The 13,394-nt window shown below is 38.7% G+C and overlaps 1 protein-coding gene across 1 annotated transcript in view; it reads right to left on the bottom strand.

Annotated features, from left to right (window-relative positions):
* MYO3A (myosin IIIA) overlaps nucleotides 1-13,394 on the bottom strand; it is a 187,696-nt gene that overhangs the window by 82,763 nt on the left and 91,539 nt on the right. Inside the window, exons 9-16 of the mRNA XM_024208648.1 lie at nucleotides 13,189-13,215; nucleotides 12,737-12,836; nucleotides 9,081-9,197; nucleotides 8,106-8,210; nucleotides 7,916-7,999; nucleotides 6,424-6,626; nucleotides 3,052-3,150; nucleotides 2,837-2,951 (exon numbers count right to left, since the gene is read on the bottom strand). Coding sequence (XP_024064416.1) covers nucleotides 2,837-2,951; nucleotides 3,052-3,150; nucleotides 6,424-6,626; nucleotides 7,916-7,999; nucleotides 8,106-8,210; nucleotides 9,081-9,197; nucleotides 12,737-12,836; nucleotides 13,189-13,215 — 850 coding nt within the window. The remainder of the gene's footprint in view (nucleotides 1-2,836; nucleotides 2,952-3,051; nucleotides 3,151-6,423; nucleotides 6,627-7,915; nucleotides 8,000-8,105; nucleotides 8,211-9,080; nucleotides 9,198-12,736; nucleotides 12,837-13,188; nucleotides 13,216-13,394) is intronic.

The following is a 13,394-nucleotide window of genomic DNA, read 5'->3' as shown; positions in this document are numbered from 1 at the left end:
TCCGAAGAAGTGGGCTGTAGCCCACGAAAGCTCATGCTCTAATAAATTTGTTAGTCTCTAAGGTGCCACAAGTACTCCTGTTCTTTTTGCGGATACAGACTAACACGGCTGCTACTCTGAAGACTATGTTCAGGACTCCTGTTAATAGAACAAGAATTGTGGATATATAGAGAAACTCCTCTGTGCACCATGATGAAACGTCAAAGGTTAGGGGTACGTTATTGCACCTTTCCATGGAGGAGACTCTTTCTGATGCAGCATCTTTCTCTAGACAAAAAGTAGCAGTCTCTGTGCATACAGAGCTTGATTCCTGGAATATAGCCACAGTTCTGCAAAGGGTATGGTGCGGAGACACACAGCCCCAGTGGCAGTGCTGGGAGACATTATGCCTGGATTAGGTACAAAGATTCCAGGAGCTCTGGGAACCACCACTGCTGTGTCACCCTTCAAAAGAGTGCAGTATCCACACCCCTCTGTACCCAGCCTTCTCTGCTAGCTGGGCTGGAAGTGGGTCAGACAAGAGCCCCACCCTCTTTTGAGAGGCTACCACTTCCACGAGGAATAGCCCCATGGAGTCCTTCATAGGAGGCTCAACAAGCAAGAAAGACTCTTTATGCCTCTCCTTCCCCATCCACTCAGAAACTAAGCGCACCCTGTCCCACAACCTTCTGCAAAGTGACCAGAAGATGCATGCTGGCACTGTACATAGTGTGGCCAATCACATTTCTCAGTGGACTTCCAAAATATCAGAAGTGACACCTCCTCTTTTGGGCCATATAGGGTCATTGCTATATGCAGGTGATGCTCTTATCAATTAAAATGAATGTTTAAGCACGGGGAACAGGAACAGGCTGGTGTAACTGCATAGTACACTTCATGCCCCACAAGGTCCTGTCATGAGGGTGGCTCTGCTGATGACAGTTCTGTAACCTTCACATTCATGTAGGCCAGTTCTGAAGATAGGGAAGTACTGCTGACAGGAGATTTTGGGGCCTTACCATCTGCTATACAGCGCCGGAGTTGTGAATAAGTATCAAAAGGAAAAAGAAGAGAATGGACTTGGGGAAAAAAGATGAAAATTCAGGTTCACTGCTAAAAGGTTTCATCTGCTTTCGCTACATAGGTTTGCAGCAAGGTAGGTAATGGGGCTAATTGAAAGTTTTCTGTCAAAAAAAATTTTCCAACAGAAAATGGATTTTTGAGTAAATGAATTTTTTGGCAAAAGTGTCCACTTCCCATTGAAAAAATTGATATTTTTTATCAAAAAATCAATGCCTAAAAATGAAATATTTGGATTCTGAAATGCCATTTCAGTGCCTCATGGGAGTTGTCTCATGCTCCCATTCTCCTTTATGTGCCAGGCTCTCCAGTCAGACTTCATCTCCCATGATTCCATATAACTGCCATGATGTATCACCTCCCTCAAGGGGGGAAACCACAGTGCATAATGGGAGATACACCTCTACCCCGATATAACGCTGTCCTCGGGAGCCAAAAAATCTTACCGCGTAATAGGTGAAACCGCGTTACATCGAACTTGCTTTGATCCGCCGGAGTGCGCAGCCCCGCCCTCCCCAGAGCACTGCTTTACCGCGTTATATCCAAATTCGTGTTATATCGGGTCGCGTTATATCGGGGTAGAGGTGTACTTTTGATACTTATTGACAACTCCAGTGTCATAAAACAGCAGGTAATGCTGTTTCTGATTTTAATTTTTTTTGCAAACAATTCAAAATTTTCCATGGAAAAAAAGCTGTAGTAAGTAATAAAGAAATACATAATTAATGGCAAAACAGCCAGGAAAGTATTATTAAAACACAGGGGGAAAGTTTCATACACATTTCTTCATAGCTAAAATATTACCCTTAATGATGGCATGGTGAATGTTAACACGTCATCAGCCATATATATCTTTCCCATCCAAACTAGTGAAAAGTCTCACACTTGGAATTTTAGAAAACTCTCAGATTTTCTTTTGTAAACTAGTATTCTATTTTTATAGATTTGCCTCTTTTTAGTACCTCCTTCCTGTTGGACTTGCTCCTCCAGGACTAGGCACCAACAGTGTCATGCACAGTATGCTGAGAAATATTAATAACCATGAATAGCAACATTATAATGCAGCTCCTCTACTAATGGCACATGAAATTCCTTGTTTCAAAGCAGCTGATGAAGGGAGACTTTAAAAAGAAACAGGCCGATATTTATTGTAATTATATCTGGTATAGGCTTACAAGAGAGAACCAGTGGCCTGCACATCCGTGAAAAGGGGTAATAAGAAAGAAGAATGGATTAAATTAGTGGTCATTGATAAGACTCACCCTGACATGACAGGTTCGATCCTATCAATGCATTTCAACTATCCTTGCCAAAGACTCCTTATTTCAAACTCTAATTAAAAAAGTGAATAAAGCTTACACTAACTAGGCTAAAATTATAGGCTTTTTAAAAGTTACAAACATTATTTTCTATGCACTTATTTTGTAAATAACTTTTTTAAAATATTCAGCTGTGTTATGGCCACTGATTTTATAGTATTGTTGACTAATAATACTTTCTTAGTATATAGATGCATAAAAACTTTTAAAAGAATTAAAATATGTAACAATATAATGACAAACTGACCATGGAATATCCAAAAATGTCTAAGAATCATAGCCAAAGTGAGCAATACAATGAAGGAAACTGGTTGTATTTTTAGCCAAAATGAGAAAAACAGTGAAGAAAATTAATTATATTCTTTGTATGCATTTTCCCTTTATTACCTCTTGTCACAGAAAGAAGCATAGGAATGTTTCAGAAAAATGAAAAAGATTGAAATGTTATCAGCACTCACCTCCATTGTAAAACCTATGACTTTGAAGCACTGCTCAATTAATTCAAACTGAGACTTATAGAAATTATTGTTCATAAAATCTTGAGCTGTTCGGAGATGTTCATTTTGCAGATACCTGAAAGGGTTGAGGAACGAAGGGTTATAATCCGAATGAGGTTGAGCCAACTACACTGTATTCCTTAGAAATCAATTTATGTAAAAAGAAACTGTGTTACCTGGGTGGCTTATACTCTGGCAGTTTATAATGTGCCAGTTTTTTCTTTTCTGCTAAACCAGCATAGATGTAATAAAAAATATGGAAATTTCTCTCTCCCCTGAAACAACAAAAGCAATTATTTGTTTAAGTAACAAAGTTGTACTGCTAGATTTATTGATGGCATTGCTGCTATTGTTAAACATCATTAAAAATAGTGAGCCAGATCTTCAGCTGCTGTAAATTGACATGGCTCCATTGAAGTCAATGGAGTTCCATCAGTTTATACCTGCTGAGTACTTGGTGCAGTGATTTTAAGGAGCTCCATCTTTTTCTGTGCAAGCTTTTCTTGTGTCATGCCTACCAATGCAGATGATGTAGAAGCAGCTAAATGCGGCACTGTGGTGTTTGATACAATAAGTAAATACTGGGTCAGATCTTGGAAATTGCCCACAACCTTAGTAAACTAACTGTGCCCAGAGGAACTCTGTTCAAACCTTCCCTCCCAGGCACAGCTGCATTCTCACTACGGGTTTGATCCTGCAAGGTTCTGTGAGATTTGACTGATTCAGAAAAGGATTTAAGTACATGTGTAAATTTAAGCACATTCTACTGACATATCCTGTTTAAGTGATCTCACTGACCTCATCAGAAATCAGCAAGCCCAGGGAAAAAGTTCAATACAAGCCATTATTTTAGGGGAAAAGGCTGATTTTATTCTGAAAAATCCAAGATTCTATAACTGAAGTTCAACTGGGGAAAAAATTGTCAATAACAGCGTTTCCTAATACTGGACCAAACTTTAAACTGTGTATTTGCTAAATCAGCTCAGAGGAAACAGAGATAATAAAATAAAATAAATAAATAAATAAAATAAATTAATGGAGATATCCTATCTCCTAGAACTGGAAGGGACCTTGAAAAGTCATCGAGTCCAGCCCCCTGCCTTCACTAGCAGGACCAAGTACTGATTTTGCCCCAGATCCCTAAGTGGCATTTGTGTTACATAGGTACTTCAGGTAACAAGCTCTTACAGAATCAAAACACTTTTAGTTTTAGTCAGTGAGGGAAACATTAGAGTTGGGGGCAAGATTTCCCTGTGCCAAGTTCTAACCTTTTGCCATTAATTATTATTAATGACAAAAATATATCTACTAAAATATTTTTTTGTACTTTAATGTACTATACGTGAAAGTAAACAGCTGATATTGTATAGGAATTTACTTTCATATGAATTTATTCTATGAAATGTTGTTTAATTTCTCTATCATTTGTTATTTTATTACACACACACACACACACACACACAACAAATATATATGTGTAGTTGGTTCATACTCCTGTATAAGCAAAATTATATTAGAATCTCCAGGACTTAACCAAATATTATGCATACAAGTTACATTACTAAGGGAAAATTAAGGGAAAAGTAATCCAATAATATACTTAACATAATATTAAGGGTTTAATTTAAACTAGGGCTGTCAAGTGATTAAAAAATTAATTGTGATTAATCGTGCAATTAATCTGGCTGTTGATAATAAAATACTATTTATTTAAATATTTTTGGATGTTTTCTACATTTTCAAATATATTGATTTCAATTACAACACAGAATACAAAGTGTACAGTGCTCACATTATATTTGCATTGTAAAAAAATAAAATAGTATTCTTCAGTTCACATAATACAAGAACTGTAGTGCAATCTCTTTATCATGAAAGTTGAACTTACAAATGTAAAATTATGTACAAAAAACCTGCATTCAAAAATAAAAAAATGTAAAACTTTAGAGCCTGCAAGTCCACTCAGTCCTACTTCTTGTGTAGCCAATCGCTCAGAAAAGCAAGTTTGTTTACATTTGGAGGAGACAATGCTGCCCGCTTCTTGTTTACAATGTCACCTGAAAGTGAGAATAGGTGTTCTCATGGCACTGTTGTAGCCGGCGTTGCAAGATATTTACGTGCCAGATGCGCTAAAGATTCAGATGTCCCTTCATGCTTTACCCACCATTTCAGGGGGCATGCGTCCATGCTGATGACGGGTTCTGCTCAATAACAATCCAAAGCAGTGTGGACCGATGTATATTCATATTCATTATCTGAGTCAGAAGCCACCAGAAGAAGGTTGATTTTCTTTTTTGGTGGTTCGGGTTCTGTAGTTTCCACATCGGAATGTTGCTTTTTTAAGACTTCTGAAAACATGCTCCACACCTCATCCCTCTCAGATTTTAGAAGGCACTTCAGATTCTTAAACCTTGGGTCGAGTGCTGTAGCTATCTTTAGAACTCTCACATTGGTACCTTCTTTGCGTTTTGTCAAATCTGCTGTGAAGGTGTTCTTAAAATGCACAACATGTGCTGGGTCATCACTGAGACTGCTATAACATGAAATATATGGCAGAATGTGGATTAAACAGAGCAGGGGACATACATTTCTCCCCCAAAGAATTCAGTCACAAATTTAATTAACACTTCTTTTTTAAACGAGCGTTATCAGCATGGAAGCATGTCCTCTGGAAGGGTGGCCAAAGCATAAAGGGGAATACGAATGTTTAGTATATCTGACACGTAAATACCTTACAATGCTGCCTACAAAAGTGCCATGCAAACACCTGTTCTCACTTTCTGATGACATTGTAAATAAGAAGCGGGCAGCATTATCTCCTGTAAATGTAAACAAACTTGTTTGTCTTAGCAATGGGCTGAACAAGAAGTAGGACTGAGTGGACCTGTAGACTCTGAAGTTTTACATGGTTTTGCTTTTGTGTAAGTTGAACTTTCACGACAAAGGGATTGCACTACAGTACTTGTATGAGGTGAATTGAAAACTACTATTACTTTTGTTTATCATTTTTACTGTGCAAATGTTTGTAATAAAAAAATACACTGATTTCAATTACAACACAGAATACAGTATATATGAAAATGTAGAAAAACATCCAAAGTATTTAATGAATTTCAATTGGTATTCTATTGTTTAACAGTGCGATTAAAACTTGGATTATTTTTTTTATTCATGATTAATTTTTTTGAGTTAATTGCATGAATTAACTGTGATTAATCAACAACCCTAAATTAAACCCAGACAAATAAGGAAATGTAGAGTTAAAACTATTAGAATATCCTTAGTCCTGCCCACATATGCTTATCCTTTTTGCTATACAATATATGCAAGAATTTTTTAAAAACAGACCTGTTTAAATAAACCAGAATGTAATAAAATATACTGTAAGCTATTTTAATTTAAGTTATACCTTTAGAACCTAGCAACCTCTTGTTTATTTGAAAGAAAAAAACCTTGCTAATCTTATACTTGAATATGATAAAAGATTTCCCACATTGCACACCTGCTTTGTTTACTTTAAAATGGGTCGATTGTTCCTTTTTACTTACACAGCCTGATGGACAACTCTGGATTTTTCAAGGAGGTATTCTGAAATTTGAGCTCCTACTACAGTTCCTCCACAAGTGAATTTCATTTCTAAGTACTTTCCAAATCTGCTGGAGTTATCATTGATAATAGTGCCTGCATTTCCAAATGCCTCTACAAGATTGTTCACTTGGAGTATCTTCTCCTGGAGAGTCCTATTATTAGCCTAGATATAAATGCCAAAATACAGAAAAGTTATTGCTCAAGAATAATACCAAAATAACTTTTTAAATGGGTCTTTCCATTTACATCTGCTATTGAGAGTTATTGTTTGTTTATTCTGTGTACTTCTGGAATCTTTATTTAGGTATCACAATAAACATCAGATCTCTATAATTTCTTCCTTCTTTTTTTCTCCTGCACCTATGGGCAAAGCCCTTTTCCTTGCCCATACAGGCCCCAATTCAGCAAGGTTCTTAAACACACACCAAGCTTTAAGCACATAAATACAGTACTTAGGTAATGGGACTGTGACGTGCTTAAAGCTAGGGACTTGCCTAAGTACCTTACTGTATTGGGGCCTTAACTTTTATCCATCCAACTATCCATCCCAGGTTTTTATATCTCACCCATCACCATGGTAAAGGAACACCTCAGACTGATTTACTGTATGCTTGAAACAAGGGCTTAAGATGTAAAGTGAAATCCTGGATTCACTGATCTCAATGGGAGTCAATGGCATAATTCCCAATTACTTCAGTGGGGCCAAGAATTCACCCATGCACTCATTTTCAGCACAGTCTTCGTGTTTTCACTCTTCTCCTTAGAATAACAGTAGGAAGATGGGTATCTAATGGGGAAAATAATTGGCCCAATATTAAGAGGACACTCCTACAGGCTTAAGAAGACATCCTAGTGCAGTGACCTTTACTTGCTGAATGTGCCACTGCTCACTGCACCCAGTCTTTAATATGCAAAACTCTCAAGCTGTGACCCAAATTCAGACATACTTGTGATTTGCTTTAAGGAGCCAAACCATCAAGTCAGCCTTTCTGGTCTGAATCATATGGAAAGACACTGACACTGACAACAATCCATTGCTTAAGTGAGGTGAGCATGTCAAAAGGTGAAACAGAATCCTACATGGTACATTTTTGGAAAATTTAGGACAGTCCCTAAGGCAGACGATTGCCCAAGAAGGGTAAAACTTTGACTGTGCTGTGTAATATTTTACAGCATTCCAATATTGTTTCCAAGTGGACTAAGGCAGGGTTGAGCTGGGGGAGGCACATCAGCCCCTCTCTGACACTGGAAAGGTTGTCTGGAGAAAGTAATATAGTCCTGCGCCACATCACCTTTTCCACATCTTATCCTCAACCCTCCACTAGCAGATTCCAATGCAGAATTAGGGTATTTGGGTCTGTAAAAAATACTGCAGGTTTGGGATTATGTTCCAATCTGTTCAGGTTTCAGGCTTTAGAGAGACTTGTGGGAGCATACACTTTAAAAACATACCTTTCCCAAGACCGTGAGCTGCTGAACCAGGAGGTGGGCACTCTGCGTCTTGCCAGCTCCACTTTCTCCAGAAATGACAATACACTGAAGAAGAAGACAAGAGCAGAAGTCCATTTGTCCTCATTGCATCCCTCTCAGAAGAGAAAAGGTTATGACATATAAATCTGATTGTGTAAATAAATACCTTTACCTGATCCGAGTTGTATGTTACCATGGATTGGTATCCAATGTCAGCCACAGCAAAGATGTGGGGAGGATTGGCAGTCCGCTTTGCTCCAATATACAGTTTGGAATGCTGAGGGTCAGAACACTGCAAATGTTTTCTGAGATCCTTTAATATCTATTTTTGTATTATTTTATCATATTTTCATTATATTTCTTCATAAATAAAGAATTATTAATTATTATTACTATACTGTGGACCAATGGATCCTTTGTATTATACTTTAAATACTATTAAAAAGGAACTGGTATATTTTGAAATCTCATCAGACCTTGATTATGTAAAATATGAAATCAAAATAATTAGATCAAAATTTCATGTTTTCAGGCACAAAGCATTGAATTACCATTTCATACCATTTTCTTTTCATATACCCATTTAGTATTTTGGTATGTTTTAAGGTGGCAACCCTTAGCAGATGTTCTTTTTCTTTACTTGCCATAACCGATAACAAACGATAACAAACTTTTATTTGATCCAGACTGTCATATCAGTCACCTGTTGCACAAGTAACACCAATTACACTGGTGTACAACTGAAGTAAATGGGAGAACCAGGCTCTTAGTGTGAAGCACAATGAGGAGTAACATTGGGTGGTATAAGCCTCTATCAGAAAACAAGGTAAGTGGAATTTGGGGAACTTATTGTACACAGGGCTTCACTGTGTGTGTGTGTGCGCGTGTAAAAAAGAGAGAGGAGAGAGAGAGGGTGCATGAGAGACAAACTGTCTCATTTATGCTCAGGAATTCAGCATATAGGATTGAAACCATTTATATCAATATATATGCCCATGTGCATGCTAGGTGATGATTTATTGATAATTCTGTTACTTAGATGTTGTATTAAACATCATGAGTGGTATTACTCAGTATTTAATATGAATTTTCAAATTTCACTGGAAATCACTACAAGCAAAACACAACTGAAACTCTTTCTTCACACCTGTGCAGAATAAAGGTCTAAGTTCCTAAATGGATTGACAGCGATGAGAATGTCTCCTACGTATGTGTAGATCTGATCCCTGGCATAGCTCTTCTGCAACTGCTCCGTTACTGTATTCTGTTGTAAAAAAGAATAGGAAAGCCAAGGCACGTTCGAGTTAATGCTTAGAAACATGTTGGTACCTTCAAACATAGTGGCATTTAGAGGCCAAAATATTTTTGTATCCCCATCCCCTACGAATCACATAAACACATATCTTCAGATCATTGTACAAATATTAACTAATTAATAACACAGTAACTCAATCAATTTTATTCATTTATGACTCCCTAATCTCTCTTTTTAAACTCTCCACCCCAAGGATTCACATCATTGTTCCATGCAAAGATCACTAGACTGAATTCAGACCTGCCATTCCAAGTTCTCAGATTGTTTCCTCAGTTCTGATCATATAGACATAGAAGTCCATCTGTTTGGATCTCTCTGAAACCTTTTACACTGCATGTTTAAATGTGCACTCCCTGGAGTAGACTAAGCATCTACAAATATAAATAAATAGATACTAGTTTGAACATATTTATATATTAACACGCTCTGGGATCAGCTCTTGATCTGGTCTGATGTCAGTTTATTTACTGCCTCAGCAGTGAAAAGCAAACAGAAAGTTGCCATAAATTGGAAGCTGATTTCCCCAAGCACAGGAATGGCACAATGCTGGTAAGCCAACTCTTTGCCACTTGTCTCACCCCTATTTTCCACAGAGGAAGCCAAAAAGAGGCAGAAAAGGGTGCTCTGTCAAATCCCTAGCTGAGGCACCAGTTGGCTGTAGCCTGGGGTAACTTAGAGCAGTCCTTGAAGCTACTCTACGTTACACAGGGTAATGTTTCAATTACCTGCTGGACCAGCATCAGGAGTGAAAAGGTTTCTTAAGAGTCACTATCCCCCTAAACTGTGCTGAGTGTAAATTTGATACAGTTGAGAATTGAAAGGTCTGTATTTGAAAGAAGGAAAAATAGGGGGAAACTCCAGAAGCTGCAACAGGGATGGTAACATTTACTCCCACAGGAAAAACACGATGAAAGCATTTCACAGCCTTGGAAATCTATCCTTTTTCTTGTTTTGAACCATACCTTTCAATATACTAAATATCATCTCCCTTTATGAGCATGACATGGCTTTCGCTGAATGGACTCCTTGGCAAACAATAGAAATCTTAGTGTCAGCATATGGCTATTCTGAGGCCTGGTCCACACTAACCCCCCACTTCGAACTAAGATACGCAACTTCAGCTACGTTAATAACGTAGCTGAATTCGAAGTACCTTAGTTCGAACTTACCGCGGGTCCAGACGCGGCAGGCAGGCTCCCCCGTCAACTCCGCGTACTCCTCTCGCGGAGCAGGAGTACCGGCGTCGACAGTGAGCACTTCCGGGATCGATCCGGGATTGATTTATCGCGTCTAGACAAGACGTGATAAATCGATCCCAGAAGATCGATTGCTTACTGCCGGACCCGGAGGTAAGTATAGACGTACCCTGAATGTAAAGAAATGTTTGGATGTGAGCTCTACCCATTGGATGAATAGCCTTGATTAGCTGAGCTACTGTCCTATTAATTAGCTAATGTTTGTACAGTGCTTTGAAGATCTACAGCACTCTATAAGTGCTGTTATCACTATGCAGTGCTCACAGTATGTCTACAGAAGAGCCAAGTTCAGGGCTCACTAATGGTTGATGTGTCAGTGAAGTTTAATTTGCAGATAGAGATTATGAATTTTATTCTCTTGTGTAGCAGTCCCTGAACCATTCAGCAGAGCAACATTGGCATTTCATCCACATCCACCCACTGCCTCTGAACTGCAGGTAAAACATTGTGGCCTGATTATTCTCTTTCCCATACACACTAGTATAAATCTGAGGTAACTCCGCTGATGAAAATGGAGTTGCACTATTGTCAAGTTAGAGAAAGAGGAGATTTAAGCCCTATGATTGCATTTCCTAGCAAAAAGGAGGTAAATGAAATGCGTGGAAATAACTGTTTGCACTAAGAATATTGCTAAGTAGCACCCCAGGAGGGAAAGCTTTAAAAGCAGAATTTTTGGTCACAGTGTTCTTTTCCTTTCATGTTGCTTGTCACAAAAGGGATCCACTTTTCAAACTTGGGCAAACAGCACTATTTTAAGTATTTAAAATGCTGCAAAAGTTGGTCTTATGTGGCCAGATCCTGAGCTGGTGTAAACTGGCATAGCACCATTGACTTCAATGACGCTATAGCAGTTTATGCCAGCTAAGAATCTGGCCCACGATGAAGTGTTAATATTAAGCTGGGACAACTCCAGAATAAGATGGAAATGGATATGTTGTATCTGGGGGGGAGGGATAGCTCAGTGGTTTGAGCATTGGCCTGCTAAACCCAGGGTTGTGAGTTCAATCCTTGAGGGGGCCACTTTGGGAACTGGGGTAAAAATCTGTCTGGGGATTGGTCCTGCTTTGAGCAGGGGGTTGGACTAGATAACCTCCTGAGGTCCCTTCCAACCCTGATATTCTATGATTCTAAAGTTGCCCCATCTTAAAGTTAAATCATCATCATGGACCAGATCCTTGGCCAGAGTAAACTGGCATGGCTCCTGTCAAGGTTCCTTCCCCACTCTGAACTTTAGGGTACAGATGTGGGGGACCTGCATGAGAAGCTCTACGCTCAATTAACAGCTTAGATCTGGTCTGGCTGCCACCACTCCCAAGCACTAATTCCCTTCCCCGGGTAGCCTTGAGAGACTCTTCACCAATTCCCTGGTGAACACTGATCCAAAACCCCTTGGATCTTAAAACAAGGAGAAATTAACCATCCCCCCTCCTTTCTCCCACCAACTCCTGGTGGATCCAGATCCAACCCCCTTGGATCTAAAAAACAAGGAAAAATCAATCAGGTATTAAGAAAAAGGCTTTTAATTAAAGAAAAGAAAAGAAAAAGAAAACCCTCTGGGAGAGATTAGCATACCAGCTACTTTCACAGACAACAGATTCCAAACACAGAGGATGTTCCCCTGGGCAAAAACTTAGTTACACAAAAAAAATACCCAAATACCCAATTTGACTATTGCTGTAATTGCACAAGACAGGTTACAAAGAAATAAACATAAACCTATTTATTTCCTTCACTAATACTCACTACTTAATAAGAGGCTGAATTCTGGAGCTTTCCCACCCTGGTCCAAAGTGAAACTCAACAGACAAAGGGAACTTCCCTCCTTCCCTTTGAACCATCTTGTCCTCCCATTGGTTCCTCTGATCAGGTGTCAGCTAGGCTAGGTGAACTTCTTAACCCTTTACAGGTAAAAGAGGCATTAACCCTTAACTATCTGTTTATGACAGCTCCATTGAAGTCAGTGGTGCTATGCCAATTTACACCAGCTCACAATCTTGCCCATGAGGATGTTTTGGCATTAAGAGGGCACAACTCCAGACACAACTAATCTCATCTCTCGTTCAACAATCTAGCAGAAGTCTGTCAAATACCATGGACTACTATGTAATTAAAGTGTGAGAATGTAGGCTTATCTAAAAAATAAGATAGGTTAATCTACAAATACAGCAGTATTTTTTGGCTCTTATCTGAACACCAGTTTCCAAGAAGACTTAAATAAATTAAATATCTTACCTCATCCAGTACCTCCAAGGTTGCTAAATCATCCACGTCCTCCTGGTCTGAGGGTAGAGACTTACTGTAGTCCCCTTTCTTAGTATGAATTCGCTCAAATCTACAAAAGAAGAGACGTACGCTTTTCTGATGTGAGAAAACGTTCTTTGCATCTTCAGGCTGTAGACACGTTGAGAGCAACTCCCTAAAGATGTTCAAACATTCTGATGGATTGAATTCAAACAGATGAATGACCAAAATAGCAGGAGAGAATATAACTTTTTACCTCAGTACCCCTGAGGTTCACTACTTAAAAATAAAGAGTTTGATCCTGCAATTGATAGCATGTGGAAAGACTGCTGGACCTGTGTGGAGCTTCATAGAGCTCAACATAAGCATAATAGTCCATTTGTGAATCATCAGTGGCAGGACTGGAGCCATGCTGTATAGAAAAGGTAATAAATTTATAATACCTATAGTAGCTGTGTCCTGGCAGCAGCCTGGAAAAAAGAAAAATTACTCAAATCAGTATTATGGATGGTACAAATCTGGGATTATATGATTGAATAGTATGGGAAGAATGACCACAGAGAGACTCCAGAAGGAAATATATTTTTTAAAAAAATGGTGACTTATAATTATTTATTGTTCAGTTTATGGTAGTGCCCAGAGGGACTGA

Source organism: Terrapene carolina, unplaced genomic scaffold (genome assembly GCF_002925995.2).
Source record: "Terrapene carolina triunguis isolate 2854851 unplaced genomic scaffold, T_m_triunguis-2.0 Scaffold84, whole genome shotgun sequence".
NCBI lineage: Eukaryota > Metazoa > Chordata > Testudines > Emydidae > Terrapene > Terrapene triunguis.
The sequence above is the reverse complement of the archived record's forward strand: the minus strand, read 5'-3'. Positions and strand labels throughout refer to the sequence as shown.